The sequence below is a fragment of the Nymphaea colorata genome, chromosome 5 (genome assembly GCF_008831285.2).
Source record: "Nymphaea colorata isolate Beijing-Zhang1983 chromosome 5, ASM883128v2, whole genome shotgun sequence".
NCBI lineage: Eukaryota > Viridiplantae > Streptophyta > Magnoliopsida > Nymphaeales > Nymphaeaceae > Nymphaea > Nymphaea colorata.
The window spans coordinates 849550-869230 of record NC_045142.1 but is presented as its reverse complement, the minus strand read 5'-3'; the positions used below and the strand labels follow the sequence as shown (position 1 = coordinate 869230).

Below are 19681 nucleotides of genomic sequence, written 5' to 3'. Positions count from 1 at the left end.
CTTGTAAGTTAGACATGAAATAAACAACACTGTTCTCAAGGTTTGCAGGCATAGCATGCTTCTTTGCTACATCTTCCAATGTCCAGTCAATTAGCATGTGCATTGCATCGAAGAACGGAGGTAACGTGGTTTGAATATTTTGTGACGCTTACGTTTGCCCCCCAGTAATGGAGCATCAATTCAAGCTATAGCTCAAAATTAGAAGGGAGGGCTTGATCACTTGTCATAATCACGATGTATTTCCAAGAGCAACATTGCAGGGTACATTGAAGCCATCCGAGCACTTGCTCTGCATTGGTACATTGAAGCCATCCGAGCACTTGCTCTGCATTGTTTATTAAATTGAAGAAACTATAAGCAAGGGATCCCTCGACCCAGAAGGACATAATAGCAACCCTTACAAATTTTCCAATGGAAAAAATCACGAACGGAGCACACACCACACTGCCGGAAAATAAGAAACAACTCCCTCATCCACAAGCAGACGTACCGATCAAGATGCGCTTACAATCAAGGGAAAACGAACAGTCTGACAATCTCAACGAAACTCTGGGAGACAAATAAACAACACTGAAATCAAGAACACAATAAATGAAGTCTTCGGTCTGACGGTTAACATTCGTGCTAGCTAGGTGATTCGTCTGCACACACTCCTAAGCTCGTTCATCTTTTCTTCAAATTCGTTAGCCTCGGCTTCCTCGTGATCTAACAACCATGATAAGACATGTTGGATCATGTCCTCAATGTTTCTTACTTCTGCATAGGAGAGGTTTGTGTCAGCTCTCTCATTCCTCATGGTGTTCCTCATCCTATAGGCATAGTTCTCCAATGTGTTTCTTGCTTCGATCTTCTTCCTGTACCTTTCATCCTCTGACCTGTACCACTCTGCATCCCGCACCATCTTTCGGATCTCCCTTTCACTCAGCCGCCCCTTCTCATTTGTAATGGTGATACCATTGCTTTGTCCCGCACAATCATCCTCTGCGGAGACATTTAATATGCTATCTACGTCAATTTCAAAGCACACATTGATCTTGGGAACTCCACGAGGAGCTGGAGGGATGCCAGACAGCTCGAATTCTCCGAGCAGGTTGTTGTCGCATGTCCTTGTTCTCTCACCCTCATAGACCTCGATCGTCACAGTTGTCTGGTCATCACGAGACGTAGTGAATACCTTCTCTTCCTTGGCTGGAATGGGGGTGCCTCTTGGGACGATAATGCTCATGATATCGCCTTTGATATTAATACCAAGGGAAAGAGGAGTGGCGTCCACGACAGTAATGGCTGTCAGCTCTCGGGTACCCTCTCCATTCAACTTGGCCGCTTGGAGTGCAGCACCGTAGGCAACAGCCTCGTCAGGGTTTATGTCCCTGCTCAGCTCCTTGTTGTTAAAGAATTCCTGCAACAATTGCTGGACCTTAGGTATTCTAGTCGACCCACCAACCAGGACGATCTCATCAATGGAACTCTTGTTCATCTTGGCAGTTTTCAGGCAGTCCTCTACAGGCATCAGGCACTTCCTAAACAGGTCCATGTTGAGATCCTCGAAGCATGCACGGGATATGGAGGACGCAAAGTCAGTTCCTTCATAGAGTGCATCGACCTCTATAACAGCCTCGTAAACATTGTTGGCAGAGAGAACACGCTTGGCTTTCTCACAGTGCAGCCTCAGAGACCTTAGCGCCTTATGGTTGGTACTAATATCCTTCTTGTGCTTTCTTTTGATTTGCTCAACAAAGTAGTCCACCATTCGGTTGTCGAAGTCCTCGCCTCCAAGATGAGTGTCCCCTCCGGTGGCCTTGACCTCAAAGGTTCCCTTTTCCATAGTGAGAATTGATACATCAAAGGTGCCACCACCAAGATCGAAAACGAGAATGTTTTTCTTGCCTCTGCTCCCAACGTTCTTATCAAAGCCATAGGCGATGGCGGCAGCTGTGGGCTCGTTGATGATGCGCATAACGTTCAGGCCAGCAATGGTGCCAGCATCCTTGGTGGCCTGACGCTGAGAGTCATTGAAGTAGGCAGGGACCGTAACCACGGCATTAACAACCTTGGTGCCAAGATAGGCCTCTACAATCTCACGCATTTTGTTGAGAACCATTGACGAGATCTCCTCTGCAACGAAACGCTTCTCCTCACCCTTGTACTCGACGACGATCACCGGCCTGTCACCTGACCCTGCGATCACCTTGAACGGCCAAAGCCTAATGTCGCTTTGCACGGTCTCGTCGCTGAACTTCCTGCCGATGAGCCGCTTAGCATCTGCAACCAATGGACCTCAAATTATGTAGTCAAAACAAAAACAGACAAAATAATTTCGTCACCTTTTAAATCGAGCATTCTTTTGCATTTCCATTTATAGAAATTTAAGGAAGCCATTCTTTCATGTTCTTCAAATCATCTTCACCATGAATCCGGCCATTTCAAATTTGAAACAAAATTATCCTTATATCTTAAGTTAGTGCAGGTTAGAGCTTGATGAAATGTCTTTCTTCTTTCAACAAAGTAGAAATTAAAGGAAAGACAAAAAGGGTTATACTCTATCATATATACATGCAGAAACCCGAGGTTTATAATAGTTTCGAGACACTACAACAGGCTGAAATTGGGTCTGGAACTTCACAAAAAATCAATAAGGTATTCAGGAGCCTGAGATTTTCGTGACAAAGATAAGCGTGATTCTTGTAATAATTCAGGATATGAGAATGTGATTCCCTTCCCTTTCCTTGATGTATAGTCAATTTATTCGGGAGGAAACCTCCCTAGTTCAAACCAATGAACGAAAGGCAGAGAGAGGCCGCAGCTGGTTTTCCCACCGAACCTCTACAATCTGGTTTCTTCTCATTCTGGTACATTGGGGAGGCTAAAATTTTCGTGACAAAGGTGCGCGTGCTTCTGTGGAACAATTTCACATCAAAGCATGGGAACTCACCGAAGACGGTGTTGCTGGGGGTCCTAACGAGGTTGGCCTTGGCAGCCTCTCCAATAAGGCGCTCTGTTTTAGTGAAGGACACGTAGGAGGGAGTCGTCCTGTTCCCTTGTTCGTTAGCGATGATTTCAACTTTATTTCGCTGCCACACTCCCACACAGGAGTACGTCGTTCCAAGGTCTATTCCGACGGCAGCCGGACGCTCATCTCTGCTGGACATTATTCCTCCGGGAAGCTACCACAACACCAGAAGCAATATACGCATATATAGCAGATCGAAACGGTCGGGGAGCCTTATAAGTTCTTCGATGCCGTAATGCTTCAAAATCAAAACAGTTTGCGACCTTTTGTATGTAAACGCACATAGTTTTGAGGATTTTTAGCCATCAGATTTAAAGAGTCGGATCATTCTAGTTGTTCTGGCATGCAAAAAGTCATAAATATGGGGGGGGGGGGGGGGGGGGGGGGCACAACACTCTCTCTCTCTTTCCCTAATTTTTTTTTCTCCTCAACTGTTTCTCACCTGTCCATACAACTGGATTTGAAAAAGTTAATTGACCGAAAATGGTCGAACTGATAGGCGACCATGGACAATAGTAAATATAGACAATGGAACCTATGGGCTATATAATTCGTTGCCCATAAGATCATCTGAATTCTTCATCCAGTGTTGATAGCGCTGTTATTTTTGTGCTGCTTGAAATCCTTCCGTGACAGTAGTAGTTCCTAATTAATTTGCTAATGGCGCAAAAGGATTCGGGCCTTGCAATCGGCATCGATCTGGGGACGACGTACTCCTGTGTGGGAGTGTGGCGGTCTGGCAGGGTCGAGATCCTCCCAAATGAAGTGGGCCTCAAGAAAACTCCCTCCTACGTTGCCTTCCCTGATACAGGCCGTCGCATTGGCGAAGAAGCAAAGAGCCGTGCTGCTTTCAACTCCACTAAAACCATTTTCAGTGAGTTTTGCCATTTTTTTTCCTCTCTTTTGTGCTTTACCTGTTTTGATTAGATTTTGTTAGGAATAATGTTTCTCACTCACTCTCAAGAGGGGCAAGAAAAAAACAAAGATTTATGAAAAAACATAAAAAATTAGATTAAGGCAAAACACACATTTAGATTCGCGGTATTACACATAATTGTCCAATACGAATCAAGTTCCAAACACCAGCAGCAGATGTTTCCTACTTGTGTAAACTCAATTTGACCTTGTTACGATATATATTTGTATTGTTGTGCCGATTTTCGTCGTTCGATTTCCAACGCCTTCTAATAATTTCGAAAGCCATGACAGCCAAGTTCTTTTTTAGTCCATCGGTGCCTTAACCGTTAATGCTATTTTAGTCAGCTTCCGCAACCCTTTCTCCCTAGTGGGAAGTAGATCCCGTGTTCGGAGAATCGTCTTCTTTCCGACGGGGCAGATTCTCTTTTACTTTTTGGTGTTCTTCGTTTTTTTAAGGTAAAATTATCGTTCGGAAAAATGGTTGGTTCTTTTTTGACTTTTATGGTTTTGGCCTTGTTCTTTTCCGCGTTCGGAGACGATGAACGATTTTGCTGTACCTGCACTACTTTGTAGAGGTTGCCATGTGTCGGTTGGTTTTACATGTTTCGAAGCTGCTGTGTTTGCCATTGTAGATATCAAGCGCTTGATGGGTAGGCGCCCTTTTGACCGCAAATTTCCGGTCGGGGACATTAAGAAGCTCTGGCCTTTCGAGGTGATCTCCGAACCTCAGGTGCAGCGCCGCTATATGATACGCGTCAATTACAGGGGTGAGGATAAGCTCTTTTCACCAGAGGAGATCTCATCGATGGTTCTCGCAAAGATGCGCGACATCGCCGAGGCCTATCTTGGCACCACTGCCAGGAATGCTGTCATCAGCGTTCCTGCCTGCTTCAACACGGCTCAGCGCCAGGCCACCATGGACGCTGGTGCCATCGCCGGATTGAATGTCATGCGCCTTATCAATGAGCCCAGTGCCGCTGCCCTTGCCTATGGTTTCGTCAGGGATGTGGGGTGGGAGGGCAAGAAAAACATCCTAGTCTTTGATCTCGGGGGTGGCACTTTAGATGTCTCTCTGCTGAATATCGATGAGGGAACCTTCAAGGTCATGTCCACGGAAGGAGATACCTGCCTGGGTGGCGAAGACTTCGACGATGCCATGGTTGACTATTTTATTGAGAGGTTCAAGGAGAAGCATAAGCGGGATATAAGTTGCAGCTCCAGGGCGGTCATGCGTCTAAAGGCTGCATGTGAGAAAGCGAAAATTGCACTGACTGTGACCAAAGAAACCACCATCGAGATCGACCGCTTGTACGAAGAAATCGACTTTTCCGCCACCATCACTCGCTCCCTGTTTGAGAAGTTGAACAATCGTCTTCTCATGAAGTGCAAAGAGATTGTTGCGAAGTGCCTGAGGAACGGCAAGGTGAGCCCAAGGCACATCGACGAGGTCCTTTTGGTTGGTGGATCGACTCGAATTCCGATGGTGCAAGAAATGTTGATTGGGTACTTTGGTATGGAACTTTGCAAGGCCATAAATGCCGACGAGGCTGTTGCTTATGGCGCCACGCTCCAAGCAGCCATGTTGACAAGGGAGGGCAATGAAGAGATGCCGAAACTGGCCCTTGAAGATGTGACTGCTTTGGACTTTAATATCTTTGTCAATGGCACAAATCAGAAAACTGCGTTTCCAAAGAACACCGCGATCCCGCCCGTGAAACCTTTCATTTTCCCCTGGGACAAATGCGTACATTTTCTTGATGTCTATGAGGATAAGGACAACTACTTTCTCGAAAGATTACGCTCACAATGTGAATTTGCTCCGAATGCCAGGGCGCGCTTCTATATTGATGAAAATGGTATTTTGAGTGTCTCAATTCAGAACACAAACACCAAGCAAAAAACTATGGTTTCCGTCCCCACAAGTCGGCTAAATCGAGACGAGATAAAAAGGATGGCGCAAGACGCCGAGGTGTACAACTTTCAGGAGGAGGAGCACAAGAACAGGGTAAAGGAAAAAAACTCATTGGAGAAGTATATCTACGATTCGAGGAAGGCCATCAATGATAAGATGATAGAGACCAAGCTGGATTCTGCCGATAAAAAGAGGATTGAGGTTGCCATCGAGAACCGCATCGAATGGTTGGCAACTCACCAGCTCGTACCTGCGGAAGAGTACAGGGACAAGATGGTCGAGTTGCAAAATGTGTGCGGTCACATCCTCAACAAGATTCGTGAGGAAGAAGAGCAGGAGAGGAGCAGTGACCTCTCTCCCAATCGCGGTGCTGGTCCCAGTGTTAAAGCCAGCGACTGTGGTTGTAGCAGCATTAATTGCATATCTAAGGCCAACCCGCCTCAATCAGATGATATTACTGAGTCGAATATCAGTAGTGAGATCATCATTCATCCTATAAATGACGCCGACGAAGTTTATCATGGCAGTCCTGAATTGGTGGTTGAGAGCTTTTTTCTCAATGACGGTGCCACTTCAAAAATTGGAATTACGTTTCCTCCCACCAACTCTAAGGTTGAATTCACGAGCGAAACGAAATTGACGATTTGCAACAATGTGGATACTGCTCTCCTCCCTAAAATTTTATCAAAATTAAGAGAATGGGCGGTCGCTGTGGCTCAGAATACTTACAACGAGTTGGTCCGTATGTTGCATGCCAAGAGTGAGCACAGAAGCTTTCCCGCCATTGCCGGTGCTGATTCTCAATCTCAAGATATCAAACGTCCTCCTCCGGACGACAGTAGCGCTTGTGCTGAAACCACGGAGGCCGCCACCCATTTAGACGGTGGTGCTACTCATAATATGGAAATCAAAGGACATTCGCCTGGAGCTGGCGTTGGTTCTGACAATCATCCTAGCAATTGTGGCGGTACTGATCACGAAGAAAAGGAGGGTCATGGTGCCGTGGCCGAAACTAATGCCGAGGGTTCCCCTTCCAACAGCAGAACCCAGTCCAAAGGCGATCTTCGTGATCTTTCCCCCAATGGTGGTAGCTCGATGGCTGATCAGGTGTCCCACACGTCCTCTCCTGATGCCAACTTTGGTTCCGGTTCGACTCTCTCTGATGAAAATCCTGGTAACAACGCCTCTTCCGGTAATCAAGATGACGTTTCAACCAAAGAGTTACATGTTCCTACTTCCAACATTGAGGGTGAACCGGATCCCGAAACCAGTGTTTCTTCTGCGTCTGATGGACAAGACGAGATGGCTCGGGCCAATGACCCTCCTACCGATGGTGGGTTGGCGGGAACAGTACCTCCAGGACAGAACAGCAGCGCATGACACTGCCGGAGGTCGCCGAAACGGATCAAGGAAGAAGTTCGACCGTTTTCCCTTGAGGTGATGCTACTACCAAAATCAACAAATGGTTATCTCGAATAACAAAGATGGATTTAATTGTTTATGGGTTTCAATTTGGGAATAATTAACTTGGTTTTATGGTTCGTAATTGTGCCTTTCTCAGCTTACTTGCAACTATTGCGTGCTTCTATGGAACAGATACCATATGTGGATGTTGTGTCTCTCTTTTTTTTTTTTTTTTTTTTTTTTGTCTTCCTTGAAATATGTTCTACTTATAATCAACTTGGAAATGAGTTTTTCACATCCTCCATCTAAAGCAGCAAACTTAGGCTTTATAATTATACTTTCCAATATATTCAGCCACGTTCATGTTCAAACCTTCAAAAATTTCCACATAATAGTGGAAGGATTTTGGTAAAAGGGGAGGACCAGTTGTTGATTTATGCCTTCTCGTATCAGGATGATTGAGTTGTTAGACACAAAAAAGCATGTACTCAAAAAATAATAATACAAAAAAATATAAGGAGGTGTTGGGATATTTTGGTCATTGCATAACCATATACACAATTTTTGGTGCACATGGACCGTGCAGCAAGTGGCCTGACCTCCTCATCCTTGAGGCATTCCGTGGTCATATTTGCAACACATGAAGAATAATTTGATGCCTGACGGATAGAAAATATTTTAATTTGTATTAAACAGCTAATGATCAACATTATTAATCTCTAATCTTTAGTTTGAAAACCTATGAACTAGCGTAACAAGACCACTAATTCGTGAATGGAAATACGTGGTACAAATCATAATCAAAATGACGTTGAGAAAAGACGTTTGAAACAACATATTGGGATTGGTGAAATCTGTTCCAGAACAATCATCCGGTTATACAAACAAGAACTAAGGCATACATCGACAACTTCAAATAAAATAATTGGACCATAAGGATCTAACTCAGAATATATCTAGCGGCCAAAAGCAACTTGGTTGATCAACCTCTTCTGTCATTTCTCTAATGCACTTTAAGAAAAATTGTAAAAGTCGACCTCCGTTGACTGATTCAAATCGAATAAGTGGCACAAGGGTGCCACGTTACGTACTGCTCCTTTGGTATGATTTTCTTCAATTATTTTTAAACTAGTTGTTCTTATTAAAATGTATATAACAATATTTTTTGCTAGCTGGATGAGAAGTCTGGCCGGTTCAATTACTTAGTTTTTATAGATTTTACAGCAGCAATCTCTAAAGTTGACAACATTGTTTTTTTTATTGATATTTTCCCATTTTATCTTATGACTGCCACCGATTAGAGCCTAAAATTGTTTAAGCTTGGGCACTGGGCCGGGCCACCGTCGGTACCTGGTACCTGGCCCGACTTGGGATCAGACCTGGGTCTTGAAATTTTGAGTTTTGGGCTTTTTTCTTTTGCCCAGCCCGGCCCGATAATCAACGGGCCGGGCTCGGGCCTTTGACTATGATTATCGGGGGCCCGAAAAGCTTGACAACAAATTTATTTATTTATTTTAAAAATAAATGGAGTTAGGGAGTTAGGGTTTTCTTCCTCTTCTTTTCGTTGTTTTGATGAGGACCGAAGTAGGTGTTTGAGGTTACAAACTTTCAGAGACTCAGGGAGGGCGGGCGAAGAGCGGCAGCGCCAGCGAGGAAGGGGCTTGTCAGAGGAGGAGGCGTTAGGCGAAGGCGGAGGAGGAGGAGGCATTGGGCGAAGGCGAAGGAGGAGGTGTTGGGCTCACTGGAAGAGGAGGCATTGGGAGAAAGCGGAGGTGGAGGCGTTGGGCTTATCGGAGGAGGAGGTGTTGGGCGAAGGCGACAGAGAAAGAAGGCCGTGGAGAGTCCGTTGTAGCCGACAGAGGTTGGTGGTGGGAAGTGGATGGCGGCGGCTAGCTTCCATTGCTCAGTTTCATATTGACTCTTTTCGATATTGGGGTTAGGGTTGAGAAGGGTTAGGGTTTTCAGAAACTTGAAAAGAGGAAAAAAATGAAGAAAATGAAAGCTCGGCCCAACCCACCCGGCCCGTTAAATAATCGGGCCGGGCCAGGCCTCGGGCTTTGATTTATGCCCGAGGCCCGATATTGCATGGGCCCGACGCGGCCCATTTCTAAATGGGCCGGGCCTCGGGCTGGCCCGTTTCCTTTACCGGGCTTTGGTTTTTACATTTTTACCGGGCCGGCGGCCCGATGCCCAGCCTTAAAATAAAATTATTGATTTGTACATGGAAGTGTAGTAAACATGCCATATATAGCAACAATCTCTTCCATATTATTGATTCAAGCAACTCACTGAAGGGAGCATACACTTAAAATATATCACAATGTTAGTAAGTAAGGGCCTGCTACATTGCTCATCAATCTTAATAAATCAAATCACTCAGTAACGCAGGCCGAAATGCGTTACAGTTTGTGTTTTAGATTGCGCACTTCCTACGACATCGTAGCGTCTGTTCGGCGTTACGGAATACTTTCTAATCTATAACGCAAGTGGTGTTTTAGTCCGTGCCTTCATCGATGCATCTCTATTTTGCGTATTGTTCATCTCACAATATGCATTGGTTCCATTGTCAAATAAAATCCGACTTTTTGGAAAAAAACCCGATAATATATATTATATGACTCCAGCTCCATCTTCAGGAACCTTTTAGGTTGTTCCTGATTAGAAAAGACTTGGAATCCAGAAGACAATTCGCCCTAAAGGAGGTTTTCACTTTAGATCGATGGGTGCTCTTCCAATCCCACAGAGTCAGCTCTCTCAGCTAGCCAACGAACCAGGCGGTGAATGGAACATGGCATTCTGCTTGGCTCTGGATTCAAGTTTCTTTCCTTTCATAGCCAATTAAATAACAACTAACGGCATTGCATCCCATTAATAGACAACAGACTACCAAATTAAGCCTGGGCGTCGGGCTGGGCCGGGTCCGGGTCAAAAAATCATGTTATCGGGCTCAATTTGGGTGAGCCTGGCCCAGCCCGACGGCCCGTTAGGTCGGGCGTCTCCTCACCTGCGTGCAGCGCCCTCTCCTTTTTGTTAATCACATTTTCGTTTCTTTCCATCGAAGGCGGAGGGAGGCATCAAGGATTCGAGGGAGGCAGAGACAGGGAGAGACAGCGACCATGTGCCACCGGCTACCAGCCAGTCTGCCACAGCAACGGCGCCACCGTCGCCGCTCCATCGCTGGGCCACTCGCCACCGTTGCCCTTTCGCCGCTCCGCCCATGGTCCACCGTCGCCCTTTTCTTATGTGAAGGGCGACGGTGGACGCTGCTCACTGTTCTCAGAGAAGAGCATCGTCAGCTTGCCTATGAGTTCCTTCTCTCCCTCTACTTGTAACTCTCTCTCTCTCTCTCTCTCTCTCTCTGCTTCATTGGTGAAGAAAACCCAAATCTTTTTCCAATATGCTTCTGCTTCTTCTTCCAAACAATGATTAGCATTCTCTTTGCTTAATTGGTGAAGAAACCCTAAATCTTTTCCTGTATGGTTTTATTTCTTCTTTCTTAATAACAATGGTTAGCACCCATTTCATGATAATGAATCATGAGATCGTTTGAGTTTAGACTAATATAGAGAAGTTTTTCTAAACAATGTCATTTATTGGGATGAGGATTTGGTAAAATTAGAAACTTCTTTAAAAAGCTTCCTAGTGGATTAGAAGATGGGTCTATATGAATCAAGTTCAGGTCTCAGCATTCATTTGATCTTGGGATCTACTTTGTTCCTGTAATTTTCTGCATTAGGCTTGCGTTTGATTGCAGGGGTAAAAAATGAGGAGTGGTTGAAAAGTGTACGATCGGTTGAAATTTCAACCGCCATACCATGAGAACATCAAATGCGTGAAAGATTCACGCGAATTCTTCGTACGACGGGGGTAAAATATCCACGGAAAAAAGTCGGAGGTCCGACCTCCGACTTTAAAATTTCTTCCTCCTTTTCTCTCAGTTTCCCCTTCTGTCAAAACCCTCGCGTCTTTCCCTTTCGCCTGAAGCCACCTTCTCCTCTGTCGCTGCAAGCTCCCTTCTTCTCCGAAGCTCACTTCTTCTCTGTCGCTGCCTCTTGTTCTCCTGCTCTCCATCCAAGGCCTCCGTATTCCTCTTCCTCCTTTGGGCTGCTTCTCTTTGTCTGCCTTCTACTCTTCATCCCTGCGTCTTCCTCTTTGCCAAATCAAGAACTTCAAATAAAATAATTTAACATGTCACCAAAAGGACCTAAGATCAGACTATAATAGTCATGTGATTTGTCGATGTGTTCAGTTATGTTGATGTTCCAACCTACAACGATATGTCCAATCAAGCGGGTGATTCGGTGGCTGAAAAAAATCAACAAGCTAAGGCACGTGCGTTTGAAGGCAAGTTGAAGGAGCTTTAGAGCTTAAGTAATCACGTCGATAGGTGAATAACATAAATCAATAATTGAATCGTTTTAAGGCAGTTCTCTCTACTAATTGAATGTTCAATGAACATTCAATAAGAAGAACAACAAAGCCAAAACCTGAGGTTGCGTTTGATCCATGGATATTGAATTTAAAATTCACGATAGCTGGAATATCAAACTGCTGGATTTCGGCATCCACCCTTTAATGTGGATCTCTCAAATCCGTGATGTAGTGTAAAAAATCATGGATTTGAGGTCCGATAAGAGAGAGAAAAGAGGGGAGCGGGGGTAAGGTCAGACTTCAAACGGCATATCTCAAATCTATTGTAATTAAACGCAGCCTTATAGTGACTAAATTATCCAATAATTTAAATAAAACTGTTATGTGATAGTTCGTATGAATGTTTTTTTTCCTTCAATTATTATTAATGAGGAAAGTGGCTTCTAGAGTATCTAATGAGGTAACTCAGATACTCCACTTCCGATTTATATACTCTAAAATTAGATATAGCTAAGTCTGATCACTCATTGTTATTGCAACTGTATTGTATGATGTGATCTCCTGTTGCATCTAGGTTCATTACGTAGATTCTTTATTGTTTATTCTGATAATAAAAAATTCACAAAAACTCCTACACCAAGAAATTGAAAAATTTGTAGCCCTTTATAGAATTTAGAGAACTTGTTAATCTTTAATGAAAGTTGAAAAAGGACCAAGAAACAACTTTATTTTTATGAAACACATTACTGACATGAACATTCAATACTTGTTCGAGGGTTTGGCAGCTTAAGGCATTGCCGAGTGACCTCTGAAAATTGAGTTACGTTTCTCAGGTCTCTGACGAAATGCTCTCGGTCACCGAAGGCGACATAGAAAGGAGTAAGCTTGTTCCCCTGATCGTCGACTCTCGTCTCCGTCCCTGTTGCGATCCCGTGCTACCAAACGAGAAGGACAGTCGCCTTTCTCGTTTTTTCTCTTACACATACATGCATATATATGCTAACATTGGCAGCATTAATTAATTGATTGAACAAAAGTATGAGATGCAAGTAGTTATTTTCCATTTCTGAAATTAACCAATCTCAAGGGAAATGGTCTAACTCTCACACGGAAAAATACCAACATAAATCAAAATTTTGACAAGAAGAGGAAAAAAAAACGTCACTTTATAACACTACAAAGAAAATGAGAAGTTCGTATCGGTAAAACCAACAGCTGGATGATGAAGCCTTACATCCACTACCTTAATTCCTGTGTTGGTACAGTCTCAGCAAAGCTTAGGTGCAGCGCGCATAGACCCATGTTCCGTGGTTGCAATCTCGCGTACCTCTCTCTCTGGATCACAAGGGAAATGGTCTAAAAAATCAATATAAACCCAAATTTTGACAAGAAGAGGGGGAAAAAAAATCATTTTGTAACACTACAAAGAAAATGAGAAATTTGCATCGTTAAAACCAAAAGCTGGATGATGAAGCCATACATCCACTCGCTTAATCAAACCCCAACTCCCATGTGCTTTTTCTCCACCCACTGTAGCAGATTGAGTTGCATACATAAAAGCTTGCACGCACTAAGTATGCACAATAGGAGAGGAAGGTATTTTTTGATTTTTTTTATAAAATAATAGGTAGTTTAAACTTTTACTTTTTTACAATGCTTTTTACATTTTTTAAAAGTTTTTTTTTTTTTTTTAACTTTGATAAGAGTATTTTGGGGTACTCCCCGTCGCATATGAGTCTGGGTTTGCTGCCAAACAGCTCTTGCTGAGGTGGTGTGAAATGGCCAAAACAGCCGTACTAAAAATGGTAAAATACGCACTATTTGATTAAAAAATTAAAAAAAAAGCGGTTTAGAAATGGCATGATGGAAGAAGAGTGCAGATAAAAAGAGAGTGAAATGAAGAGTTATCTCTAGCACCGTCCATGCTACTCTACAAATGTTGGGCGGCCATGGTTGAGATGTCAATAATTTCACCAAAGCGTGTGCCAGGTATGGATTCGCTGGGATCTTTACTTCGGCTCCACTTAATTTTTCTCTGGTTACTTATGCATGCAAAAGTGAATTGATAGTGATTGTGCTCCTCGGAGGCATCTGTTCCAGCAGATCCTCCTCCAGTCGATGGAGGGAGTAAACCGAAACTGGTTGGCCTCACAATACTGGAACCGACCAGAAGGGGAATTCGTTTTTGGTTCTTCGCAATGAAGGTCAAGAAGAGCATCAGCCTGATCTTGATCACGATCAACCTAATAGATTTTACCTAATTCAAATTTGTGATCCAAGATGTCCTTTTACGGTGTCCATATAATTTCTTAAAATTTTATATGTAAATTTTAAAAAAATTAGTTTAATATAGATATAAATTTTCAGATCAGCCTCGGTTTTCAAACATAGCCCAAAAAACTTTTTACAAAATTGCCAAGTTCTCTTACTTTACTGGCTTTTATAAGCAAATCCTGAGGGAATTATTCTCTTGGAAATCTGCCTAATCAAGAAGATTAACAAAAATCAAAGAAATTTTCCTATTCATACATAATCTCAAAAGCCTTCAACAACTGAGAGTCTGAGAGAGAGCCGAGGGGCAACAACCTACCTTTCATAATTTCAGAATGGTAAAGGTTGGGCGCCAGGGGCTTGAGCCGTAAACTGATTCATTCATTTGTCACTCATGATGAACAGCTTGGCGAAGCATTTACAACTATTTAGTATTTACAAAGGGCACGAATCTCATTCGTTCTTTTATCGGAGTCAAAACCCCTAATCGGCATTGACCGATCGTGTTATGAACATTTTAGTCATTCCTCCGGCGGCAAAAGATGTCCTCGCTTACAGATCCCGGCACCGGCAAAATAGCCGGAAATATCAGAGGCAGAGGGGAGAGTTTCAGACGGCAGAATCCCCGTGGAATCGGTAGGGATCTTCGTGCGATCCCTTAGGAGGAGGCGGAGGCGGAGGCAAGGCCAAGGCCCAGAGGATGGTCGCCGCGAGCAGGACGCCGGAGAGGTCGGCGACGGCGTCCTTGATGGAGCCACCGCCTGAGGTCCAGAAGCCCATCTCATCTCCGATCTCCTTCGCGGCTCCGGCTGCCGTAGAAACGAGGCTCCCGATGGAAATGCTCCGCCTCCGCAGCAAGGAGTGGCCGCAGCGGCGCGTGAGCTCCGCGGAAGCTAGGGCAACGAAGAAGCAGAAGAGCACGTGGTAGAGCTTGTCCGGAGCGAGCCACTCATCGTCTGTCTGCATCCTCTCCAGCCACCGGTTCGGAGCCAAGGTCGATCGACGGGATCTTCTTCCGCTCTGTCGAGTTCCAGCGATCCACAGCGAGGAGACGGGGGGAGTTCAGATTTGGGACGGGGGGAGCGCGACCGGACTCGGCGTCCAGAATGTGCCGACTTTCGCTGGTGGACGGAAACACCCCTGGGAATTGTGCAAAATAACCCGCTTCTGTGAGTATGTGTGCTGGAATTGTTGAAAAGGTTGTAGTTTGCGGTCGTTCTCCGCTCCCCTTTGTCTGAGACAGACAGATTTGGTAAAGGAGTTAGAATTAGGGTCTATGGTGGTCACAGGGCATGTGATTATTAAGCCGTTGGGAACAGAGGACGGACATGTTCCTGAGTTATACATGGACGAAAATACCCTTAACAGTTCGCGAGACTTGAAATTGACCTCTTCTGCAACTTGGAAATTTGAATCCAAAGAAATTGGTGAGTTTGTTCACTGTGCGTTTAATGTGGATGATATATGCTGGCTACTGTCGTTGCTTTACTGTGGATTTCCTCGTAATGTATTTTCCTTCTTTTCTAACCTGGTTTTTGTTCTGTTTCTTTATTACACAGCTGTTGCTTGCTGGTGATGAATAGACTTCTTAGCTTTTCTTTTGCGGGTGAATTACCTGGGCCTTCATGGTGAATGCCCTTGATTTAGTATCATGTTTTTCATAAGTAGCTCCAAGCTTGAGATGCTTGTTGGTCTGACGGGTGCCTCCTGCCAACAAGAGCTACTACGTCCACCACCTGGCTGGGGCTTTGGTTTTAAAACCTTTAAGGTGGAAGAAGTCAGAAGTTCAATGTTTGGTTGCATGTTTCGGCATAAACTGGTAGGTTCTGATAACCCGGCTTGCCTACTACAGTAAAAGTTGTTGGTACTTCCAGCCATTCGTGACTGGTTTCATGGTGCTCTGGTACTAGTATTGAGGTTATCATCCTAAGGTTTCAATATGTACACTTGTGAAGTTGCTTCGTCATCCTATATAAAGAGCTTGAGAATGACGGAGGAAAGATGGTAAAGTAACAGAAACTACTAAGCGAGAATAACAGTTCTATTCTAGTACAATTAGATATGTCCAAAATTGTGTGAGTTGGTAGACTGAATGCAAGTTTGCTTTTTCACTCTTGAAGAGAAAGGAAAGTTCTTGCTCTCTGATTGTCAAGTTGTGATTATTGGTCTCTTCTGTCTAGCTGATACAGAGCAGTTTTGATATTAGCATGATGCTTTGGAGATAAGTACAAGATTGGCATATAAAGAAAACATGTGCTGCGCTTGTTCAGTGGGATAAAATCACAGGAAGTTCTGGCGTTGCCTTTTCCCATATGTTGGAACCAAGTGTCCATTGAAGCATCTTTTTAGGGAGGGTGAAGGGATTTTGTGGAGGCTTAGGCAGAAGCTTGCCTACTGCATAGCATCACATCTGATCTACAAACTAAAGCAGGTCACTTCAAGCTGTTCTAACTCACTTGACTGTTAGTAATTGAACCAGTGCCATGTTTCTCAAAAAAACAAAGTGTGCTTCCTTCATAATGTTCTCGTTTGCAATTTCATAAGTATGTTACATATGCAATATCTTACTTGAATGACATTTATATATAATACTCTCTGCATCAAATGAAACGCAGTAATCGGAAAAAATTATGGAGTGATTGACACACAAAGTAGGCATTAGAAGATCAATATGCCATCTAGTGAAAGAAAAAGGGTTTGTCCGCCAGTTGCTTCAACAGTCGATATCCTGCATTTCCTTAGTTCTCCATTCCTGCTGCTGCCAACTTGTTTTGCACAGTGCTGCTTCACAGTTCTTGTTCAAGCTGACTGAGCACTTTTTGTGACTAAGTTATGGTGGTGCCCTGGTAGGGTAGCCATGTGTTTTATACTTGAAGCAGAGAAGAAGCAATGTGCCGATTCATGATCCTTGTAATCAAGGTAAATAATGTTATGCTATTCATGGCCTTTCGCTGCATGAAAAGTGTCCATGGTGCTCCGTGCTCATGTTTGGTCTGGTGAGAACTCTTGATTCTGAAGGAAGGATGTTCTTCTGATTAACGGAATGGTATTTTGGTGGGGTGGGATTTGGGAGAAAATTTGAAAATGAGTTAAGATGGACTCGGAAAAAAATAACAGAAAAACTGGGAGGGAGGCACCTTCTCCATTGAAGCTGATTGGATTTCATATTATTTTCTAGCAGCAGTTTTCTAGTGGTTATTTACATGAAAATTTTGGATTTGTTAGGGTTGCTGCGCTGAAGTCTGAACATGATGTTGATCTCCCTGTGGTGGCATTTATTTCTTATAATACTTGAGGATGGATGTTTTTTCGTCTCCTTGTAGCTCGTTTTGTTAACTATATCTTTGGCACAACCAAGAATGGATTTAATTCTTCCCAGAAATATCTGGATATGTTGCTGTCCCTTAAACGATGAGATAACATGACGTCAAGTTCTCATTTTGCAGTGAGTAGTGTAAATGCAGAATACAGGCACCTACTGTTCATGAAATGAACATATTGACAAGACAGACTGTTTGTTAGATATCACACTTTCTTGTGTAAATGAAAGCTGTTGGATATATGAGGGTTCATCAAATAAAGATTCTTAAGACTAGTACCACATGCGTTCCAAGTAACGAGAAAAGAGATACATGTCAACACCAATGCAGATACACAGGTGCCTTTGTATGTCCTCAGTTGACATTTCCACTGAAATTTCTGCCTCCTTTGCGTGAAATTTGAGCTCTCTCAATGCAGATATAGTGGTGCCTTTGGGTGTGTCCTTAGCCAACATTTTCTCAGAATTTTCCTCTCCTCTTGCGTGAAATTTACTCTCTCTCTCTCTCTTTCTCTCTCTCTCACACACACATGAATAGACTAACCCAAATGCACGCACAACACAACACATTTACGCACAAACACATGCACATAATATTTACCATATTGATTCATGCAGAAAATGTATCTCCAGACACTATTTTTACATGCTTGTATATGCAGATGGAATGGTGAGTTGCCATTGTCAGAGTTGACAAAATCTAATGTAGACTTTCATGTCCTTGTGACATCTGTCTTTGGTGGTTAATGCATTTAATAATGTTATTCCATGTTGATTGTTATGGAAAATGAGTCACCAGTCATTAACGTTTACAAGCTTGTATATACTTGTATATAGTTCATTACTTCTGTAAATAACCTCTCAGTTGATGCTCCTAAACTGAGTATGGTACATGATGCTGTTAGTCCTGACATTGCTCTCACACAAGCGGAAATTATCGCTCTTAATTTCTATTATATGTTTCCAGAGTATGTTGTTTGTATCTTCAGAGTTGAAATTATGATGGCTTGTGAACATCATTTATGGCAGAACATGATTTAATCATGTGGCTGAGCAGGCAGGCATTTTTGTAGGCTTTCTTTTCTGCCTTTTGGGTTGGTCTTCCAGAGGGTTTTCTCTCTTCTTTTCTTTCCATTTTATTCAACAGTACAAATAGTGATTGCAGCAAGTGTGTGATAATGGACACAAGGCCTTCAAGGAAAATGGAGTTAGGAACCTGTTCAAGCAGCAATTTAGCGGTCCGTGTCCCAATTAAGCTCAAGCGCTTATCTTAATTGTCGTTTCGTCTTCCATTTTTCTAGCTCTTGCTTCAGGATGGTTTATTTCACCCCAATACGTGGAAAAAGACCAGTTATATGTGGTTGGGCTTCTATGTACAGATGTTTTTAGCGGAACACTCCCTATGAAGCGGGATGTCCTTGTCAAAATGTTTTCACAGACTCAAAATGGAAGCAGCAAACATTCATGGTCAAACTGGCCCAATTGCTAAAAAAAGTAGGAACATGGCTTGATATTATCAAAATCCAGAAAGCAAATTGATCAAGTAAAGCTCTCTCTCTCTCTCTCTCTGCAGTCTGCACCTGTGTGTGCGTTGTTTTTGCACTGTGAGAGCAGTGTTGGACCTTTCCGTTCAAGCAATGGATTGATTGTTCAAAATTTCTGTGACGTGCCAAAAGTTTCCCAGACGAATCTTTTGACCATGGGTGGTAGCAGGAATCTTGGACTTGCATTGTGAGGGAGACATGACTCTCTTGGTGCTTTTTCTGTCACCGACAAACAAGATAAATTTCCATCGTTATCGAGATATGGCAACTTTTTGTATGAAGACTAAAGTACATTCTCGGAACGCAGGAAGTTCTAAGGGACCAACCATCTGACTGCAAATCTGGTTCCGAGCATTTTTTATGTTGGAGGATTTTTTTTGCAGGATTGGTCTACCAGGAACATTACATACTTTGTGTGTGTGTGTGTGTGTGTGTGTGCACTCATGCACAAGCTTATATTGAACAAAGTAACTTTCTCATATTCAAAGATATATGATTTGGATACTTCATTTCCAATACCCAATCGAGTCGAAAATTGGTTTCTGTACTTTCAATTTCTTTTTTCATGCTTAGCATGAACAGGCATTTCAAAGCACCAGCGGTCTTAGATGGTTCAATAGTCTCTTTAGTGGTGCTCCATTTAGTCAAATAAGGTGGTTGCCGAAATGATGATGAGAAAATATCATCTTCCTCGGCATCTATTATATTTAAGAAGGTTCACAACGTTGAGTATACAATTTCATGAGAGGGAGGGAGAGGTTACTTCGATGGCTTGGATGTTTACACGGATGATTATTGCTTTCCAATTGGCTGTTTTTGCATTAAGCGCTACTTCATCAGATGTAGCCGATGGTCTCTGGCAAAGATGTGCCAGGGCAATATGTTTAACATATAGCACATAAGCCTTACTGTAGACTTGGCATCCCAGTTTT

The 19681-nt window shown here is 43.3% G+C and overlaps 3 protein-coding genes across 4 annotated transcripts; 1 reads left to right on the top strand and 2 right to left on the bottom strand.

Moving 5' to 3' along the window:
* Window positions 1-628: 628 nt before the first annotated feature.
* On the bottom strand, window positions 629-3149 carry LOC116254282 (heat shock cognate 70 kDa protein-like). Of its 2 annotated transcripts, XM_031629561.1 has the most exons (3): window positions 2933-3149; window positions 1277-2262; window positions 629-910 (listed from the first exon to the last, which is right to left on the bottom strand). In XM_031629561.1, exons 1-3 carry the CDS (start codon window positions 3147-3149, stop codon window positions 629-631), a joined length of 1485 nt encoding a protein of 494 aa, XP_031485421.1. The 2 variants fall into 2 exon arrangements, with proteins under 2 accessions (XP_031485421.1, XP_031485420.1); XM_031629560.1 differs by having other exon boundaries at window positions 629-2262.
* Window positions 3150-3670: 521 nt separating this feature from the next.
* LOC116254350 (heat shock 70 kDa protein 3-like) lies at window positions 3671-7220 on the top strand. Its single transcript, XM_031629726.1, has 2 exons — window positions 3671-3884; window positions 4561-7220. Exons 1-2 carry the CDS (start codon window positions 3671-3673, stop codon window positions 7218-7220), a joined length of 2874 nt encoding a protein of 957 aa, XP_031485586.1.
* Window positions 7221-14110: 6890 nt separating this feature from the next.
* LOC116253809 (uncharacterized) lies at window positions 14111-15310 on the bottom strand. Its single transcript, XM_031628755.2, has one exon. The coding sequence runs from the start codon at window positions 14850-14852 to the stop codon at window positions 14496-14498; it is 357 nt and encodes a 118-aa protein (XP_031484615.1). The 5' UTR covers window positions 14853-15310; the 3' UTR covers window positions 14111-14495.
* Window positions 15311-19681: the final 4371 nt, after the last annotated feature.

What these genes read in the sequence shown, in the direction of transcription:
- LOC116254282 (XM_031629560.1), bottom strand. Translation starts at nt 3,149, where the DNA reads ATGTCCAGCAGAGATGAGCGTCCGGCTGCCGTCGGAATAGACCTTGGA. An exon ending in CCCCAGCAACACCGTCTTCG is followed by an intron (nt 2,263 to 2,932) that starts GTGAGTTCCCAT and finishes CATTGGTTGCAG; the next exon opens with ATGCTAAGCGGCTCATCGGC.
- LOC116253809 (XM_031628755.2), bottom strand. Translation starts at nt 14,852, where the DNA reads ATGCAGACAGACGATGAGTGGCTCGCTCCGGACAAGCTCTACCACGTG.
- LOC116254350 (XM_031629726.1), top strand. Translation starts at nt 3,671, where the DNA reads ATGGCGCAAAAGGATTCGGGCCTTGCAATCGGCATCGATCTGGGGACG. An exon ending in CTCCACTAAAACCATTTTCA is followed by an intron (nt 3,885 to 4,560) that starts GTGAGTTTTGCC and finishes TTGCCATTGTAG; the next exon opens with ATATCAAGCGCTTGATGGGT.